The sequence below is a fragment of the Camelina sativa genome, chromosome 3 (assembly GCF_030686135.1).
Source record: "Camelina sativa cultivar CO46 ecotype springtype chromosome 3, ASM3068613v1".
Lineage (NCBI taxonomy): Eukaryota > Viridiplantae > Streptophyta > Magnoliopsida > Brassicales > Brassicaceae > Camelina > Camelina sativa.
The window spans coordinates 30760638-30778322 of NC_141882.1; the positions used below are offsets into that span (position 1 = coordinate 30760638).

At 35.0% G+C, this 17685-nt stretch overlaps 5 protein-coding genes across 10 annotated transcripts in view; 1 reads left to right on the forward strand and 4 right to left on the reverse strand.

Moving 5' to 3' along the window:
• LOC104778406 (protein neprosin) overlaps positions 1-17685 on the reverse strand; it is a 648080-nt gene that overhangs the window by 202209 nt on the left and 428186 nt on the right. The gene's annotated exons all lie outside the window — the stretch shown is intronic.
• LOC104760040 (putative F-box/FBD/LRR-repeat protein At4g00315) lies at positions 162-2891 on the forward strand. The gene is made up of 4 exons (XM_087508991.1): positions 162-549; positions 1102-2080; positions 2180-2320; positions 2409-2891. The coding sequence occupies exons 2-4, from the start codon at positions 1187-1189 to the stop codon at positions 2694-2696; spliced, it is 1323 nt and encodes a 440-aa protein (XP_087365117.1). The 5' UTR covers positions 162-549; positions 1102-1186; the 3' UTR covers positions 2697-2891.
• LOC104758850 (photosystem I reaction center subunit V, chloroplastic) lies at positions 3090-3967 on the reverse strand. Its single transcript, XM_010481806.3, has one exon. It carries the CDS (start codon positions 3671-3673, stop codon positions 3188-3190), a length of 486 nt encoding a protein of 161 aa, XP_010480108.2. The 5' UTR covers positions 3674-3967; the 3' UTR covers positions 3090-3187.
• Positions 3973-7233, reverse strand: LOC104778439 (putative WD repeat-containing protein C2A9.03). The gene is made up of 10 exons (XM_010502885.3): positions 7001-7233; positions 6469-6648; positions 6205-6372; positions 6043-6129; positions 5690-5824; positions 5482-5592; positions 5293-5384; positions 5097-5202; positions 4825-4911; positions 3973-4749 (listed from the first exon to the last, which is right to left on the reverse strand). The coding sequence occupies exons 2-10, from the start codon at positions 6610-6612 to the stop codon at positions 4336-4338; spliced, it is 1344 nt and encodes a 447-aa protein (XP_010501187.2). The 5' UTR covers positions 6613-6648; positions 7001-7233; the 3' UTR covers positions 3973-4335.
• On the reverse strand, positions 7822-12734 carry LOC104778440 (phosphatidylinositol/phosphatidylcholine transfer protein SFH13). Of its 6 annotated transcripts, none has more exons than XR_015595534.1 (16): positions 12395-12654; positions 11931-12045; positions 11550-11649; positions 11074-11377; positions 10856-10955; positions 10373-10639; positions 10181-10258; positions 9991-10095; positions 9866-9915; positions 9673-9775; positions 9461-9559; positions 9263-9376; positions 9021-9175; positions 8512-8900; positions 8356-8430; positions 7822-8275 (listed from the first exon to the last, which is right to left on the reverse strand). XR_015595534.1 is itself a non-coding variant. In XM_087508966.1 (16 exons), the coding sequence occupies exons 3-16, from the start codon at positions 11554-11556 to the stop codon at positions 8252-8254; spliced, it is 1875 nt and encodes a 624-aa protein (XP_087365092.1). In that variant the 5' UTR covers positions 11557-11649; positions 11931-12045; positions 12395-12734; the 3' UTR covers positions 7822-8251. The 6 variants fall into 6 exon arrangements, 4 of the variants coding, with proteins under 4 accessions (XP_087365092.1, XP_087365093.1, XP_087365095.1 ...); XR_015595535.1 differs by having other exon boundaries at positions 12368-12643; XM_087508966.1 differs by having other exon boundaries at positions 9021-9180; positions 12395-12734.

Below are 17685 nucleotides of genomic sequence, written 5' to 3' on the forward strand. Positions count from 1 at the left end.
TTTATGGACAGAAGAGAATATGTTGTGTTTTTACAAATTTCACACAATTAGAAGGCAAGCGAGATGAAATCCGTCTGACTTATACTTTTTTTTGGTCAACCAAAAATTAATTAGAAAATAACTTCAAAATTGGTAGTCCAAACTCGAGAAAAAAAATTTACAAAAGAAATTTAAGAAATTAGCGATCGATATAAACGAGGGATCTTCCACAGAGTAAAGAGCGGAAAAGAATTCTGAAGAAAGTAGAAGTTATCGAGAAGGTTGGAGAATGTCGGCCAATCTTCAAAAGGCTGCACCATGGCGACTACATCTGCATAATTTGCCTCCAAGCTCTGCCAATCAATACATCTGAAAAGGATACTCTTTGTGGCCCATAACAATGCTTCTAGTTCTGAATGAAGAGCAGAAGTACTGTGCCTAAGACATTTTGCTCCCGACAGTAAAATCTGGTCATCCTCGTTACAACACCACAGTTCCAAACCTGAATTGACGTTTGATGCTTACCAAGAGTCATCTCTCTGACCTATACCTTTTCGCGGGGAAATTAAGGTGAGCTTATGTATTTGATTATTTGTTAACACCAGCACTCCATATATTAAGTACTAAGTTAGGGAACGTGATTGCCTATAGTCTATAAAGGAAGCTAATCGGACATAGAAATGTTTACATAGAAATATAAAACAGTTCGTGTCAAGAGTTTTTTACATGAAAAGTTTTAGCGATTTCATGTAGGCTTATAGAATATAAAGAACATGAACCTTGTAGGTAAGATATGTATGTTTTTATTCAAGATTTACATGAATGGGACAGTACCAATTATCATGCACAGTAAATGTTTTAGTGAGCATTTTTCATGATATTTTTTGTTGATTGCACAGTTTTCTTTATAAAAAAAAAGAAAAATAAAAACTTCTTTCATTTTTTTTAAAAGAAAGCTAATGAAGATAAAAAGCCTGTTTCGTTTAATTTTCCCTAGCAAGGCAATTAATTATAGAGATCATTTAGAGCTGGTCATAGAGAAGTGTACTCGTTTCTTCTCTATTATTCCTTGTCGATGCTCTTTCTTCTTGTGTTGACTACTGTTCTTGGTTACTCGGACAGATTCCAAGTTGGTGTTTGTGTCAAGGATAAATGAATTTTTTAGTTATAGTTAACCAACGAAAAGAAACGTGGAGATTGTGAAGATATGGACAAGATTAGTCAGTTGCCTGATGATGTGCTCGTGAAGGTACTATCATTTCTTCCAACAAAAGATGCTGCAAGCACAAGTATTTTATCGAAGCGGTGGGAGTTTCTTTGGATGTGGCTGCCTAAACTGGACTACAATTATAGTGACTATTCAGTGTCTCAAGGCCGGAGTTTGCAGAGGTTTATCGATTTGAATCTGCCTTTACATCAAGCTCCGATCATCGAAAGCTTACGTCTCAAGTTTAGCCATGGAGCAATTGGATCAATCAAACCTGAAGATATCGAAAAATGGCTTTCAGTTGCATTTCATTTCTGCGTTCTTGAGTTAAATCTTGAGCTTTCTTCTTTTGCGAGGCGTAAAACTAAATTGCCTAGTAGCTTGTATGTCTGCAAATCGATTGTGATCTTGAAACTGGAGGACGAGGTTCTCGTGGATGTTCATCGTATGGTATGTCTCCCCTCCCTCAAAACTTTGTCCCTTCGACGTGTGACTTACTCTGTTGAAAATTCTCTTCACCGACTTCTTTCCAACTGCCCTGTCCTTGAGGATCTATTTGTGGAACGAGATAACATTGACAACTTGGGAATATTAAGAGTAATTGTCAAGTCATTGCAGAGACTAACCCTAAAGATGTCTAGTCCTTGTTATCTTGATGGTATTATGATTAATACTCCTTCTCTGAAGTATCTGAATGTCACTGATGAAAGACTAGAGAGTGATAGTGATAATGAGAGTGACAGTGATAGTCCTCGATACTCCTACTCTTTTGAAGATATGCCTAAGTTGGAGGAGGCCGGTTTTGTATTGACATTCCAAAATATCAAAAAGTTTTTTACAACAATCACATCTGTTAAGCGCCTTTCGTTATGCTTAGGAGTCTACACTGAAGAGGTAATCTGTTTCCATCCGTATCTCTATCAATCTTGTTTATGAACAATTAATAAACCAGGTTTTCTTGAGGTTGAATCTTTTTGTTATCATGTGCTGCAGGCTTTATATCATGAGGGTATTGTCTTCAACCAACTTGAACATTTGAAGATATGTTCATGTGATTCAAGTTGGTCAATTTTACTTGCTCGGTTACTCAAGGATTATCCTAATTTACGAGAGATCGAGGCCAATCTGATAGATGTAAGTTTTTTTTTCGTTAGAGACATGTTCTGTTGCGTTTACTTTACTATATATTGTTAAAGCCAGATCTTGTCATGTTTGATCTCAGGATCATCCAGATAGGCTTGCGGATCTACCAAATGATTGGGACAGACAATTGAACAACTGTGTTCCTAGATGTTTGTTGTCGAGTGTGGAAACTTTCAAGTGGACTGATATGTATGGGTTGCGGAACCAGATGGATGTGGCGAAATATATCTTGAGAAATGGTCGCTGCTTGAAGACTGCCACAATCTTGTTTGCGTCATGCTATCATCAAGAAACAGTGGATGAGATGACCCAGGAGTTGTCACTTTCTTTTCTAGGTTCAACAACATGCCAACTCCTATTTGCTTGAGGATGTGAATCATAAGGATTCAGACTTGCTTTCTACAGACACTACAACCCTCCGTATTACCATGGTTTTTTGTTTTGCAGCCGTAACTTGATCTAAACTTAAGGTTTCTCTTTTTTTTTTTAAACATTTTTGCATACTTGAAGGGATCTTCTTCTCAGATTTTCACATTGGCTTTACCTTCTTTTGAGTGCTTAACATCTAGACTCTTTAGGTTTCAAACTAGCTTCACGAAATCACTTTAAGTTCTTGAGCCTAAATGAAAATGTAATTTTATCTCTTTTTCCGTTGTGTATGTTCTTTGTAAAACTTTGCAAACCGATCTTTGTATATGGCGAAATAAAATAGTTGCAAAAAGAGGGACAAGTCTTAGACAAGAGCAACAACAGAGGGATATGAAGAAACAGAGATGGGGAATAGATTAGATAGCTTGCGAAACAAGTCAAACATATACATATACGATAGAAAGATAAAGAGAGATATTGAATGAAGAATCAGCCGAAGAAGCTAGGGTCGTATCCATTGCTGGACGTAGCCAAGATGTAGTAAGCAACGATGTGTCCAATAGAACCCCAAGCAAGAACATCAACGATGTTGAATCCAATCGGATCGTTCGATTTCAAGAGGCTGACGTATTCCTTAGCACGATCATCTCCAGCTTCGAAGTGGGTCTTCCCGTTCTGCTCCGGTAAGCCCTGTTTCGCAACGTTCTCTCTCTGGAAGTTGAAGAAGACGAAACGGCCAAGGAAGAGGGAGAGACCTGTGCTGAGGCTTATGACGACGGAAGGGCTAAGCTCAGCTCTCACAACGGCGGAGGAGGGCTTTCTTCCGGCTGTGGTTGATAGTCTTGGTAAGGCGGAGGAGGAGCCACCGAGACGGAGGGGACGAAGGCCATGGAATGAGATGGAGTTAGGGTTCTTCTGAGAGATTGCAGTGGAGAATGTGGTTGGTGAGAGCAAAGCAGATGCGCTTGTAGCCATTTTGCTGCTGTTTCTTCTCAGAGATGTGAAAGAGAAATGAGTGGTTTTGGATTTATGATCTTTTTGAGTGATCGGTTTTGGCTTCTAGGAAGCAAAGGAGAAGAAGCAGATGCAGATTTTGTTTGTGAGGATACGATTACGGATGGATGATGTGGCATTTTCTCGTTGGTTCTTTCTGGATTATGAGATTTTCAGTCAAAAATAATTGCGTTCGAACCCCCTGCTGTTTAAAAAGGTTTTACTTAAAAAGACCTTAGTTTTTTTACGCACAAACAAAAGTATCAGACAAGAAAACAAAATTATTCTGAAATATTATATAATTAACCCAACAAATGGCAGAATCAACTCTGAAATTAGGTTCATACAAGAGACCGTAGCCAGATAAAGAACAAGCCACATACTCGACCCATGTTGTCTCTTGCCAAGAGTTGAGACTTGATGCATGCAAACTCGCCGAACCTCAACACTTATGTACACATACATGACCTTGAACACTCGGGATAAATGAAAATCAACTAACTATATCGGCTCTCTGTCCTAATACCACTTGCACAACACATCATTTACACCATTAGAGATCGACTTGAGTTTAACAAAGCGACAGGAGAGTGCGCAGCACATATATGTATAGGCTCTATTTATTCCTCTGGTATGTCGGGTGATTATAGAAATGAATCAAGGTAGGAGTAGTTGTGGTGCCGGGCATACTCAATTAGACTTCCGTAAGTGCGGTCCCAAACGCCAATGAAGAGCGCTTCGGTGTCAGGGCTAAAAGATATTCCGGAGATCTCCCCAAAGAAGTCAATCTCTTGCTCCGTTTCATACCCTTTTGAGACATCGTACACATGGACAAAGTCAGCCGGCTCAGCCATGGCCATGTATTTCCCATCGGATGTGTAGCGGATGGATCGGATTGCTCCAAGGTTACCCCTCAAGACAGCAACAGATTTTGACAGGTTGCGAATGTCCCAAACCCGGCAGGTCTTGTCCTGGTTACCCGTGGAGAAAGTAACCCCATCTGGGTGCCATGCCGATGCAAAGGAAAAGTCCAAATGTCCTGATACCGTTCCCAGCGTCTGTCGGATATTCCAAACTGAGTTAGAGAAGCAAATTTATCCAGGGATACTTGAACACAGAGATTTAATCTCTACCTTTCCTGTGTTGGGGTCTACCAGAAGGCCTTCTGGGTTGTCTCCCACAATCGTCAATAATTTACCATCAGGACTTAAAGATGTGTGCTGTCAATAAACAAAAGAAAAACCCGTCGTCAAATGATTTCTGGGTTACAATTTCGTAATGTAAAAGAAGATAACAGATTCCATAAGTAACTGTAACTGGAACTTACTACCACAAGTGCTAAAGCCTACAGGTCAACTTATACCAAAGCTAAAACCAAAAGATCAAGAAACACGTAGGGACTTACATTCACCGGCCAAGGAAAGCGAAAATGGTTAACAAGCTGGTATCTCTCCATATCAAAATCTCTGACTCCACAATCATTATTTGAGGCAGTGAAATGAAGCGCCCCACTGCAACAGACAGGCGCCAAAAGGTCAGTTAGAAGCTGTAAGCTGCACAAGTTGGCAAAAAACAAACTCAAGCAAAAGGCATGCAAATACCTGGGTTTGTTATAAATCTCAATAGCATTGGTTATAGCATTGTCATCATAAGTTGTACGTGAACAAAAGCTCACACCAGGTCTATCAAGATGCTGCATAAAATCAATATGGAAACAGATGAAGATCCTTGATTAGATTGTGTGCAACTGTTGTGTGAAATCCATGATTCGTAGAAACCATAGAGCTTACCTTGCATATAAGTTCTCCTTGAAATCCACCTGCAACTAGAAATTTATCTCTCACTGCAAGTGTACTCACTTGAGTCTTTGTAAATCCCTCCAACAAACTTCCAGGATGTTTCTGCACCCACACAATAAAAAGAACAAAAGAACCAACCATTAACTGATTGATGTAGGTATTTAAAGAAGAACCTTTTATCATTCTGGAACAAACTAACCTCGGACGGGGAAACATGACCTTGAACATTGAGAACTTCATGCTTTCCGGATGTCAAAGTAGAATAGTGGCTCACCAAATATTGTGACATAAGGTAGACATCGTGCTTAGAAGTTGCCCAAACCAAATTCCTCAACTTACAAAATACAAAGCAAAAACTTTTAATTAGACGTCCAGATAAAAGCTTTTTAGCAGAATAAACATTCTACGAATCCATATCTTTTAACTTAGGTAGACAGTTGTAGCAATTTGTACACCCTCATTACCAAAACACATGATATACGTATTCAATTACCAAAAAGAACATGGACAGAATAAAAAAGAGAAGATATGGATTCAATGAATGGTATGAACCTGGAAATGAAGAATGCTTGATTTGATAGATCTAGTATTCCGCCAGAAATCATAAAAAACAGCCCCTTTCTCTGTGACCATGCAATCCTGTGTTCAACAAACAAAAGGATTCTCATATATGTTTCTCTTTCAATACTAGTAGCTGGAAATGGAAGGACTTACTTTCCCGGAAGATTCACCAGAATGAGGGACATTTTCATAATTGTTATACTGTTCTAGTCTAGTTTGTCTGTATTTCTCTCTCGTAATACTAAGCCTGTCCCAAGGAATCCCCTGGATATCTTTCCCTTTCCGGGCTTGGTCAGCTGAAGTATCAGCGATTTTATTATTCTGAAACCAAAAGAAGGAAACACAACAGAGTCATTATTATTCTTATTAATTAACCCATGATGATAGCTATCATTTACAATGGGGAAAACAACTTACAGAGTAGTCAAACTCGTCGACGTCGGAATCGGATTCAGCCAAATCATCGCCACGAAAATCCTCATCGAAATCATCATCAACATCTTCCATTTCAGAATCTTCATCTTCCATGGACTCAGCATCGTCCCCTTGGTAATTGGACATTCTTCTTCAGTTGATAAATTTAAAAAGACAAGGCACCTGCATCAATATCCCGAAAAAGCACAATTTTAAATTAATGAAATCTGAAAGCCATGGACCATCGAAGCTACAGTTTGAAACAAAAAAACACCATAAAGTGAACAACCAAGTATCTTAAGATTTAGGATACCATGAGATTATTAAAAATTATGCAAAATCCATCTCTGAACAAAATAATGAATCAAAGTCCATGCCCAAAGAAACCTAAAACTACCGACATAATCGCAGAGGGAGAAACGAAACCAATAACAAATAACTTCAAAGCACAAACCCTAAAAACCGTAAAATCGATTCCAAAAACTCAGGAAAAAACAAATCAAAGGCGGAGAAAACCTAGGATCGATAGATTCACCTGGCGAAGGCGAAGCAATTTGGTGCAATTGAAAACGGAATTTTCAGCGGAATCAAGGGGAAAATAATTTATGAATCCTAAATTAAGTTTCGAGTCTCATAAAATATCATCGGATCGATTGAGAGCGAGTTCACAACACGAACGGAGAACAAGTGAGAGAGAGAGAGAGAGAGAGAGAGGAATAGCGAAATTTTTATTTTATCTTTGGGGAAAAGGACGGTCTCAGTTTTTTTTCCTCTATTTTTTTTAAAAAAACACATCTTACGCTTACTTGACGGTTTTACCCTTGCATAGTTCCTACACAGTGGTTCTGATTACGAGGGCTGTTTTTGTCTTTATGTCATTGCTTTCTTAAGTGTCGCCATTCCATCATTATTATTTTTTTTTATATATCATTATTCCATTATTATATTACTATGCAACCTCGATGATTCTTTTTTTATAAACTCTCTCTAATCAGATAATAATAACATTTTAACAACTGCAAATCCACTTGAAAGATCAGATTCTAAAAAATTTTAAAATCACATATAGTTTGCTTTTTATCTCAAACAAATGTATTCTTCAGAGACTCCTAAATGTTTCTCAATTACCAGTCTTCATCATCTACATCTATACCCCACATTCAGTATCATTCAAAAAGTTTTTTTTGAGGCATTGTGTAGGGAAACATTTTGTATGTAGCTTAGACAGTCTACTACATTCTCCTTCTTTGCTTTTATCATCCCTTCCCGTTCGATTTAATCTTAAAACAAATTTTCAGAGTTGCAAAAACCCACTTTGCGTTTCATGTTAAACAAATGGATTCTTCCGAGACTCCATTATCAAAATACCTTCAAAAGATTTACTATATCTCATATGTTTAGCTTATAGTGTAGTTTCTTAACTACACCAGATTACAACAAAAGGGTTTGGTACTTAAAACTCTGATCTCAATCTAAATTATCAAAGACAGGATTGATAGATCATCAGATGTTTTTTTCTCTGTCCTTATCTTCTAGTTTTTCTTCTTTTTATAACTTAAAAAGTAGAAGCAGAGGGACCTATTTATAAATAAAAAAAAAGAGAAAAGTTGTGAACAAAAGTTAGAGGAGGAGAAGGGAAGGAGTTAAAGAACCTAACATGTGTTTTGTTTCCGGAATCTGTTCTCTCTCTCTCTCTCTCTCTCTCTCTCTCTCTCTCTCTCTCTCTCTCTCTCTCTGTATGTGCAGATTTGTATTTGTGCAAAACTCAGATGTTCTCTTATGGTTTTTAGCAGAACAATCTTCTTCTTCTCTGCACAAAGAACAATTCCGAGTGTTAGTCATCCTCCCATCAACATGTTCGTTGCTATACTGAAGGCAATAAGTACTTACGTGAAGTTGGGAATCCCGTAAACTTTGCAGCATTTCAGTAATCTCCATCTGTTTCATCACCGTGGCGTGTAAAAGCTGCAACCAATGGAAAATGTCTTCAGTCCATACTAAATATACAAAGTTTCAAGGTTAAAACATCTAGGAAAGGTACCGTACCCTCTTTGTTTTATCGAGATCGAACTCAACCGACTTGATTCTGTCTAAAGAATCCATCAACATTCTCTCCTTCTCTACAGGTATTGCAACGGGTTTGTTCCGGATATCCTCGTAACTTTTCTCCAGTTTCTGAATACGCTCCAAACATGGAAGAATCCGGTCTTTCATTGTGGGCTGTCTAGGGGTTGGGATGAGGCTACACCTACTGTCATCTTCTGCTGGACTTGAAGGGCTAACTGTAGTCTGGCTTCTCAGAAGCTCAAACGGAGTACAACGGAAAACAGTAGCTAGTTTCAGCATCAAAGAAAGTAGCCTTTTCGCTAGGTTCTCACATTTTATCTTGTCAATTGTTCCCCTTAAACCATGAAGCATACGGATGATGGGAGCACCTATGGCATACCAAACGGAAATTGAAATTCAAAAGGTGAGAAAATTACACAGGAAACCTGCTGACTAAGCCATATGTAATGAAATTGTTTTAACAGTAAAGCATGAATAAGAAGTATAACCTGGTGGAGATGTTTCACATTTTAAACCGAGAGGTCTTTGATTGAGTTCGAACATTTGGTAATGGGATTGCCTTTCTTGGCCTTTTCGGTTACCAGCTTTGTCAGGTACGGCAAACTTGTCATCGCAACTATAATAGCCGTTAGCATCTGATGCTCTAGACTGCATAAATCATATTGTTACGGTCGGTTTTAAGAGAAACTAGAGTGGTCTGTGATACAAATGTGACAATACAATAACTCACTTCCTCATAAGCTGGATTCACATGAGCAGAGGCTGAGCACATTCTTCCAGTTGGAGAAGTAGGAACATCAGAACAAGATACTGACTCGGCCGCTGAAGTCTCAGCTTGCATAGCCTATAAATCCAATGTTGCACTGTCATATTACCGGAAAAAATGTTCTACAACAAACAGAGAAATTGGTTTGACAGAGCCATTTACCATTGATGGATGTATACTTATGTAGGCGGAAGAATTCTGCGGGTCACTCAGCTTCCTGGTGATTTGCCTAAAGAGTGATGATTCTCCATGGTAGATGAGCTAATCAAGTAATATATGTAAAATGAGCTTCATGTACTCCCACTTAAAGTTCCTTAGGAAAGAGCAGCATCCTCGAAAAGTAAAAGCAAAATTTAATAAGATGTAGATTGTACCTTCATTATTTCAGGATCGTTCCAGGGTCCTTTATTAGAACGAAGACACCCTCTTCCATCACCAAAGCAACAGCACGACCCTCCAAGGAATTCTGGCAATTGACTAAAGCACAGAGCACCAGAGCTGGTAAGTATTGGCTAGACATGATATCCGAAATTTTTCAGGTGGCGGTTTAAATGGAAAGAAAGCTACCTTGAATCAATGACTTCATGTAACTTAGATAAAGATTTGGATTCTAGCACCTGCATTGACATAGATAAGATAAACTACACAGAGTAATAGTTGACCAAATAGAAAACAAGGCTGAAAAGCTGTACTTGTATTTTTGCAATGGTCTTTGCATCAAGACACTTCTGAGCAGCAGGCCAAAGCATCTTTTTGAAACCTGTTCCAGCATTTACAATGTACATTCTATGCAACGTCTGCAAAATAATGATATGACTTTAAATAACAGGGAATGCATGTGAAGAAGATATGAGAGATGTAAAACTGAAAAAAATCAAGTACCTCAGGATAGTAATTGTTGTCAATCTTCGATATGGCAGCCACAAGATTTGCAGCTGTTGGTGTAAAGTTCTTAATCCCCTGTCATTAACATGACACTGCAAAGATGAGAATCTAGAACCACTAAAGAGAAAAATCTGCTTTAACGCAATGCAGATCTATTCCTAAGCTTGGTAAAAAACTTAGATAGTTTACCAATCCTTGCACATCTAGTATTGTAGTCGTGGAACAGATTCGACGCTTTGCGGCAATTGAGCATGCAGGAAATTTCTCCAGGAGAGCTCTCTCAAACTCCTGCACATGGTACTTTAAATATCTATCTATGGTGGTGATGCGCATAAGCTTAGAAGGATGAGCTTTTCCAAGTCTTTCAATGTAGACAGGTCGTCCTTCCTTATCAACTCCATGGTAGCCTTGAGGATAGTATTGCAAAACTTCTTCAAGCTCTTCGAAATCAAAGTCCTACGATCCACATACAAGAATTAAAATTATAAGAGCTTGATATTGAATCCATCAAGTATAAGAAAATGAACAGATGTTTGCATCCAGATATCAAGAATATCGATATACTACGTTTTTATCAGTTTTCAACCATTGTCTACCCAACCGTGCACGAGAAATTACAAGTTTTTTATATGACACAACAAACAAGCTGAACTAGAATCTTTAACTCCTAACCTCTAGTATGGTATCTGTCCCATACTCTTTTCTCCATCTTAGCATTTCTTCCCACATCTGGATGGTTCTTTCAATGTTAAGATCCCTAGCTTTCAAAAACCTATATTTTTCAAAATGAATAGTTGGTTAGCTTGACAGCATTAGCAAGGCATCATATTTTTAGCTTAAAACGACCAGAGTGTGTATGTAATGTAACTAGTAAAGAAGGACAGACAAACCTGAGAAGAGTATGGTATTCATCATGTCGAGGAGGTAACAAATCTCTCTGAAGAAGCTTACGGCGAAATTCAAGCACAACGCTCTCCTCTTTTTCGTCCCTTACATCTTCAATGGAGACTGCAGGAATCCGATAGTCAATTTTCCTTTTGCCCCTTTTCTTCAAAGAATGAGTGAACTTGGTTGAAGCATTAATGGCCTTCTTCTTCAAATTCCCTATTTTGGAGCGCCGTCTCTCATCTTCAGAGATTTCAAAGTCTGATCTTCTCTCCCTAAATTCGTCAAAGTTACCGATTTCTTCAATACCTTCAATAGAAAGAAACAAAAAAAAACAAAAGTAAGTATCTGCAAAAGTCTCAATATCTAATTGTCAAGATTGATCCCCATGGCAATCAAGAAGTTTCGTTATTTTATCATCCACAGGGAAACCAAAGACGGAAACTTGAGAATATATCAAAACTAAACATCGAAAATTTACCAGACATATCAATTCAAAGGGAAAGAAAGCTTTGTTGATGCTGAACAGATTCAGAGGACATGCATGTGAGTCATCATACACTTATGAGACAAAAACAAACCTGGAGAAACAGAAGACAAAAACAAAAATAATGAAATCAAGAATGATCAAAATCTTTCTTGGGTTCTGAATCAAAAGCATAACATTAAGAATGAAAACCAATAAATCTTTTTTGCTGTGATGGCATTAAATATATCTCTTTTACAAAGTGCCATAAACTCTTTCAAAGCTGAGATTAGGTCCCCGTGAACATAAGAAGTAAAGCAACCCACAAGATATTTGCCTCACTCAGCCATCCATTACCAAAAAAAAAAAAAAAAAAAAAGGAAACAAAAACCGAACCTTTTTATTTGTTCTTCTGGGTTAAGCTCTAGATCTGCAACTAAAGTGGGGAAGAAGAATCCATCAACACGGTTTCTCAGCATTAAAGACGTAAGTACACTTGTCTTCTTCTCTCCTAAAAAAAAAAAAAAAAAAAAAAAAACGCATTACTTAAAAGCTTGACCATAAATGCAATCTGAAAACTTTAAATGAGGCAGAAACAGAGAAACCGTTAAAAAACAAAAACAAAAAAAAAAGATGAAACAGTAGTAGTAGTATTAAATCTTCTCTGTATTCCTTTCCCGCACGACGCTCGCTCAGTGATTCGGAAAAAAAAAAACAAAGCAGTTCGAAATCGAAGCAATGCCGATTGAAGAAGAACAATACGGATCTAATTCTAACTAAACCCACCGACACACAAAAAAAAAAAAAAAAAAAAAAAAAAAGAAACAGATAACAGAAACGAGAACAAACTCTGTTTTTACCTGAAAAAAACTCAATGATCGGAAATCCAAATCCCAAGGGAAGATAAAAGAAAGTGAAAGATACGAGATTTTTCCAGAGAAAGTGAAAGTAACAAAAAGGGTTCTTCTTCTAAGAATTACACGAGGGTTGCGCAAAGGAGATGCGGAGAGAGAGAGAGAGAAGAAAGATCTGAAATTTCTCGCGTGTTGTTTGTTCTTCTTCTTCTGCTTCCTTTACTCTTTCGAGTTTTCTTTTCGCTTCTACTACTTAATAATAATTTAATAATATTCTTTCTCTTTTTTTTTTTTTTTATAAGAAATATTAAAAAAAAAGTGAAAAAGGTTTAGGTTTGGTAAGGCTATCATTAATGGGAGAACACCAAGGGTGTTCTTAGCCCAAAAAAATTATAAAAATAATGAATAGTGGTTTAGAACACTTTTTTTAGTTCTTGATGTAGAACTGATCTAAGTCCAGTTCTTATTTGACGTGGCTTCATGTGATTGGACGAGATTTTTTGGAAAAAAAGAAAATATTTTATTTATATAAGTAAGCAATTTAAATGTTAATTTATAAGTTTTTATAATTGTAATATGTTTAAGAATATTATATTAATTTATAAGTATATAATTGCTTTTATATAAGTAAGCAATTTAAATGTTATTTTATAAGTTTTTATAATTGTAATATGTTTAAGAATATTATATTAATTTATAAGTATATAATTGCTTTTATATAAGTAAGCAATTTAAATGTTATTTTATAAGTTTTTATAATTTATAAAATGTTTAAGAATATTATATTAGTTTATAAGTATACAATTGCTTTTATATAAGTAAGCAATTTAAATGTTATTTTATAAGTTTTTATAATTTGTAAAATGTTTAAGAATATTATATTAATTTATAAGTATACAATTGTTTTTATATAAGTAAGCAATTTAAATGTTATTTTATAAGTTTTTATAATTTGTAAAATGTTTATGAATATTATTTCACTATATCTTTATTCTAAAAACACCATAATTAGTTCTCCCCTTTTTTTTACCTATGATCTTAACAACTGATCTAACATTATTTTCACTATATATTTAACCTAACAACACAAAAAAAAATTTTCCCGTTAATAATGCCCTAATATAGCGTAGTAGTGTTGGGTCCAACTAGCTCCAACACAACACAATGGTCACTTTAGAGAGTGTAACGTACAGCAATGGGGTGAATGAAAGAAATAAAGTGTTGTTCGTCAGTGACCTTCCCTTTGGGTCTCTGCCTTCATTTTGCATGCGTGTCCTTTTCTTCCCTTCTCTTCTTCCCCCCCCCCATATCACACTGTATTTTTTTTTTTTTGTGGTTACTTACTGTATATTGTGTACTAGTATATAATAAATTCAACCCCATAACAATGTATTCAATTGTTTTATATATAGATTTTGTTTCCCGCAAACTGTTTAATGTATGTAAATACATAATATATATATATATATATATATATATGTGTCACATACTGTATGTGACATACAATTATTCTTTGATCAAAATGTATAATATTTTGTATTTTTAAACAAAAAAACTTGCAGATGACAAATTGGACCACAGAATCAGACCTTTAAGATAGTGGTTTCTTCAAGCTTATGATCTTTAGTTTATTCACCTCATTTTCACATATATCTTGAATTTTTTATTTATTCATCGCTTTACTAGTTTAAAAAGGAAAAAAAAAATTACTAGTTGATATGCGGAAAATATCTAAATACCTTCGTTCTTAACGTAGAGAGTGTTTAATGACTACTATCTTTTCCATCTAATTTGTTTTGACGTTTTATCTAATTCTATAACTATATATATTTAATGACTCTAGCAATTAAATAGGAGTATATTTTATTATTCGTCACTGAACTAACAGAAAAGAATTAATAAGTCAATGAATTAATAAATTAAAATGCCATTTTAAATAAAATGAAAAAGATTGAATAATCGGTCAATAAACATTTGTAACGTATACGATATGACAACAATTAGTAACGTTTTTTTTGCGTAACGTTTAAAAAGGATGGTGGTAATTATTGAATAAGTAATTGGCCAAAGAACTTTGTAACGTATACGATATGACGACAATTAGTAAAGTATTTTTGGGTACTAATTGTCGTTAAAAAAAGGGAGGGTGGTGGTAATTAAACTAAGTTGACTATTTTCCGAATGGATATGGACACGTGTCAAGAATCCTCAAAGCCTAGTAGTTTAATTAAATGCATGCATCCCATCATTTTAGATTCATACTAGGATTGTTGATTTCTTAAGCCATTAATGGAATATATAACATTCTTATCACTATTTTTATTTTATTTAAGACAATTATTGTGCTCTTCTCATAAATATACTCCACTTGTAGTCGTAGTACATACTAGTTTACATTACGCATCTCCATATATCAATATATGTTTTTTTTTTCCCCAAACAATGTATTTATATCAATTGTCTTCACTCTATATATACTTTTTAAAATTTTGTTTCACTATTTTTTGATTTGTTTGTATTTGGACAAAACAAAACGGGTCCAGCAATAAATAAGGAATGTCCCATCGAAACATAACACAGTACGTTCTACAAAATTGTACAGTTTAGAACAAAAGTATTTAATTCAGTCGGCAACCAAGTACATCATTATCAAATGATTTTTACTTTTTTACCGCACTATCGAATAAAACGATACTACAAGACATTGTCGTTTTTTTTGGTTTTCTCTGTCCAAAAACGCATCATCAAACCATCATTCGCCATTAATAAGTACAATATATATATATATATATATATATATATATATTTCAGTTGGGTTCTTCAATTCAATTGCGTGCCGCCAAACTAAATCCGAGTTTAAATCATTTAATGCTCTGAAACTTTCACCAACAAATAACCACATTTACTTATGGGTGTACTTCATTATTGGTGTAAGTTTCCCATATTTTCTTTTCCCTTGCGGGAAGTCGAATATATAAAACACACTTTTTATATTTATATATGCATGAGTGAAACTATTTTCAAAGATGATCCATCCATGGTATATAGTAATAATAATAAGATATATTCGAAATAAAAAGTGGTATATATATATATATGAGAAAATATATACTAAACAGAACGAGATAAAGAAAAAAAAAAGGAAAGATATGGAGAGAATCCAAGAATTGAGAGCAACTTGACATCGTGACAAAGAAGATGGCGAAATCTCCGTTTTGCAGTGCCTGCTGATGCTGCTGCTGACCCCAAAAGTCCTTTTTGAATAATAATAATAATAATATTACAAAAACCAACAGATTAAAAAAAACAACAAAAGAATCAAGGAAATGTCACTTTCTTCACAGTGTAATTGACAGCCATAAAATAAGTAATAAGTATCTTTACCGTTCCAATACCCCAAATATTCTGCAGTTATTAGTCGTTTTCGTTTTCCCTTGCACAATTTATTCCTACTTGCATTTTCTTACGTTAACGTAAGTAATCGCATTAATCTGGTTCTAATCAAATCAGTTATCCTAAATCTTTATACACATGTACAGTTTAAAAAATTGTTTCACTACGCGAAGTTATATCCGATCACACTACACGTGTATTTTCAGAATTATATTATGGAATTATACATACGACTAATTACATATCAATCATAACATATATAGATGCTTATCAAAGAGAGACTATATGATTAAGCTATGACTTTTTGGTCATATATAGTCAAGATTTTTTTAAAGCTAATAAATGAAGATTTTTTATACGTAATTAAAAAAAAAAATCAGAACTTGTGGTTACTACTTAATGGAAGAAACATTCAAACTACTAATAAAGTAGTTTTTCACCATATTGTAGTTTTTTTTTGTCAGAATTTGTATACTCAAAGACTTGCGTGATTTTGCTTTTCCTGATTCACAAGCAATCTTCTTCTTTTTTTCTTTCTATGTAAATTTCTCGAATTCCAATAACCTGTTAAGGTCAAATGCGCCACGCCAGTAGTCTTCTTTGTTTATAAAGAACAAATAAAAAGTGCAATCTCTCTCTCTTTCTCGATCTCTCTAAAATTGGGTGATACTGCAGGGTCCTACAACGTAACTTGATGTAACAATGATTCCAACAAATTAAGTGTTTTTAATTTAAATTATCCTTTGTGAAAATATAGTTTTAACTCTTACTATCACTGTCTCTGTTTATGTAAGCATGAGATTATTCAATAAGTATATCGTGTTATTTATTAATATACCATGCCAACTATTTCTTCCGTATATACATGCAAAAGTTTATCTTTCTCTTTTTTTTTATTGACAACTTTTGCACTTTGTTTTTTATTTTTTCCTATTTTTCATGCTATAAATGACAGTTCTTAATTAGCTTTTCCTAATTTTTATGTATTTTTTGGTAAGTTTTTAATAAGAGATTCTAAGTCAATTGTAATGAATGTTCTAAAACTCTTCCAACCCCTTTCTAAAACACTCTTTGTGGTATTTTCTGAAATTTTGTGGTAGTTCTGAAAAATATAATATAAAGATAACATTTTAAATAATTACTTTTCTACAGATTATTAATTAAGTAATAAATATTATTAGAATAATCACGACATCCATGTTGGGGTTTTGAATCGCTTTGAGAACAAGCCTGACAGAGTCTCTTTAATCCATGGAGTCAACTCTTCGGCCTTCTTTTCATTTTCACCTTTTCAAGTTTTGAACTGTTGTGTTCTTCCCGTGAATGCTACAATCGATGAACATTTTTAAATAAAGTATTACACACAATACCAATGTCACATGTACAGTACTATTCTAATACAGTATGTGTCTGTTTACGACGATTGATAATGTAGAAATTATTAAAAACACACATATTCATTAGGAGATGGACTAGTAAGTCAAGCTGTAAGTCTGTAACTGATCAAAAAATATTTAAATAAATCCTTACAGTAGTGAGTAGACTAGGTTGGTAATATGGTGGTAACTGTTAAAAGCGTATTATAACAGACAAGAAGAGATGGGACTCATACAAACGTGTCCCACAAAGTGAAAAAAGAGGATGTGAAATATTTCACTGTTTAACTTTTGGTTAAGTAACTGAATGGTACTATAGAATTTACATTTTTGACTGTTGGAACCAAAAGAGATTTTCAAGGACCAGACTATATAAAACGACAGGTGGTTTTAGTTCTTTCTGCCTATATATGGAGTATTATACATATGAGACCCACTTTGTACACATTATGGCTCCCATTGGTAAACACGTTTAAAAAGAGACGGTTACAAAATTTATAACGGTTGTAGAGAAGATGATTAAAAAAA

Excerpts from the sequence above, each read along its gene's own strand:
- LOC104760040 (XM_087508991.1), top strand. The coding sequence starts at position 1,187 with ATGGACAAGATTAGTCAGTTGCCTGATGATGTGCTCGTGAAGGTACTA. Across the intron at positions 2,081-2,179 it reads TAGGAGTCTACACTGAAGAG|GCTTTATATCATGAGGGTAT; the intron begins GTAATCTGTTTC and ends CATGTGCTGCAG. Across the intron at positions 2,321-2,408 it reads TCGAGGCCAATCTGATAGAT|GATCATCCAGATAGGCTTGC; the intron begins GTAAGTTTTTTT and ends GTTTGATCTCAG.
- LOC104758850 (XM_010481806.3), bottom strand. The coding sequence starts at position 3,673 with ATGGCTACAAGCGCATCTGCTTTGCTCTCACCAACCACATTCTCCACT.
- LOC104778439 (XM_010502885.3), bottom strand. The coding sequence starts at position 6,612 with ATGTCCAATTACCAAGGGGACGATGCTGAGTCCATGGAAGATGAAGAT. Across the intron at positions 6,130-6,204 it reads CTGGTGAATCTTCCGGGAAA|GATTGCATGGTCACAGAGAA; the intron begins GTAAGTCCTTCC and ends TGTTGAACACAG. Across the intron at positions 5,385-5,481 it reads AAGGAGAACTTATATGCAAG|CATCTTGATAGACCTGGTGT; the intron begins GTAAGCTCTATG and ends GATTTTATGCAG.
- LOC104778440 (XM_087508966.1), bottom strand. Across the intron at positions 10,956-11,073 it reads GAATACCATACTCTTCTCAG|GTTTTTGAAAGCTAGGGATC; the intron begins GTTTGTCTGTCC and ends TGAAAAATATAG. Across the intron at positions 8,276-8,355 it reads TACGGGATTCCCAACTTCAC|AGAAGAAGAAGATTGTTCTG; the intron begins GTAAGTACTTAT and ends TTCTTTGTGCAG.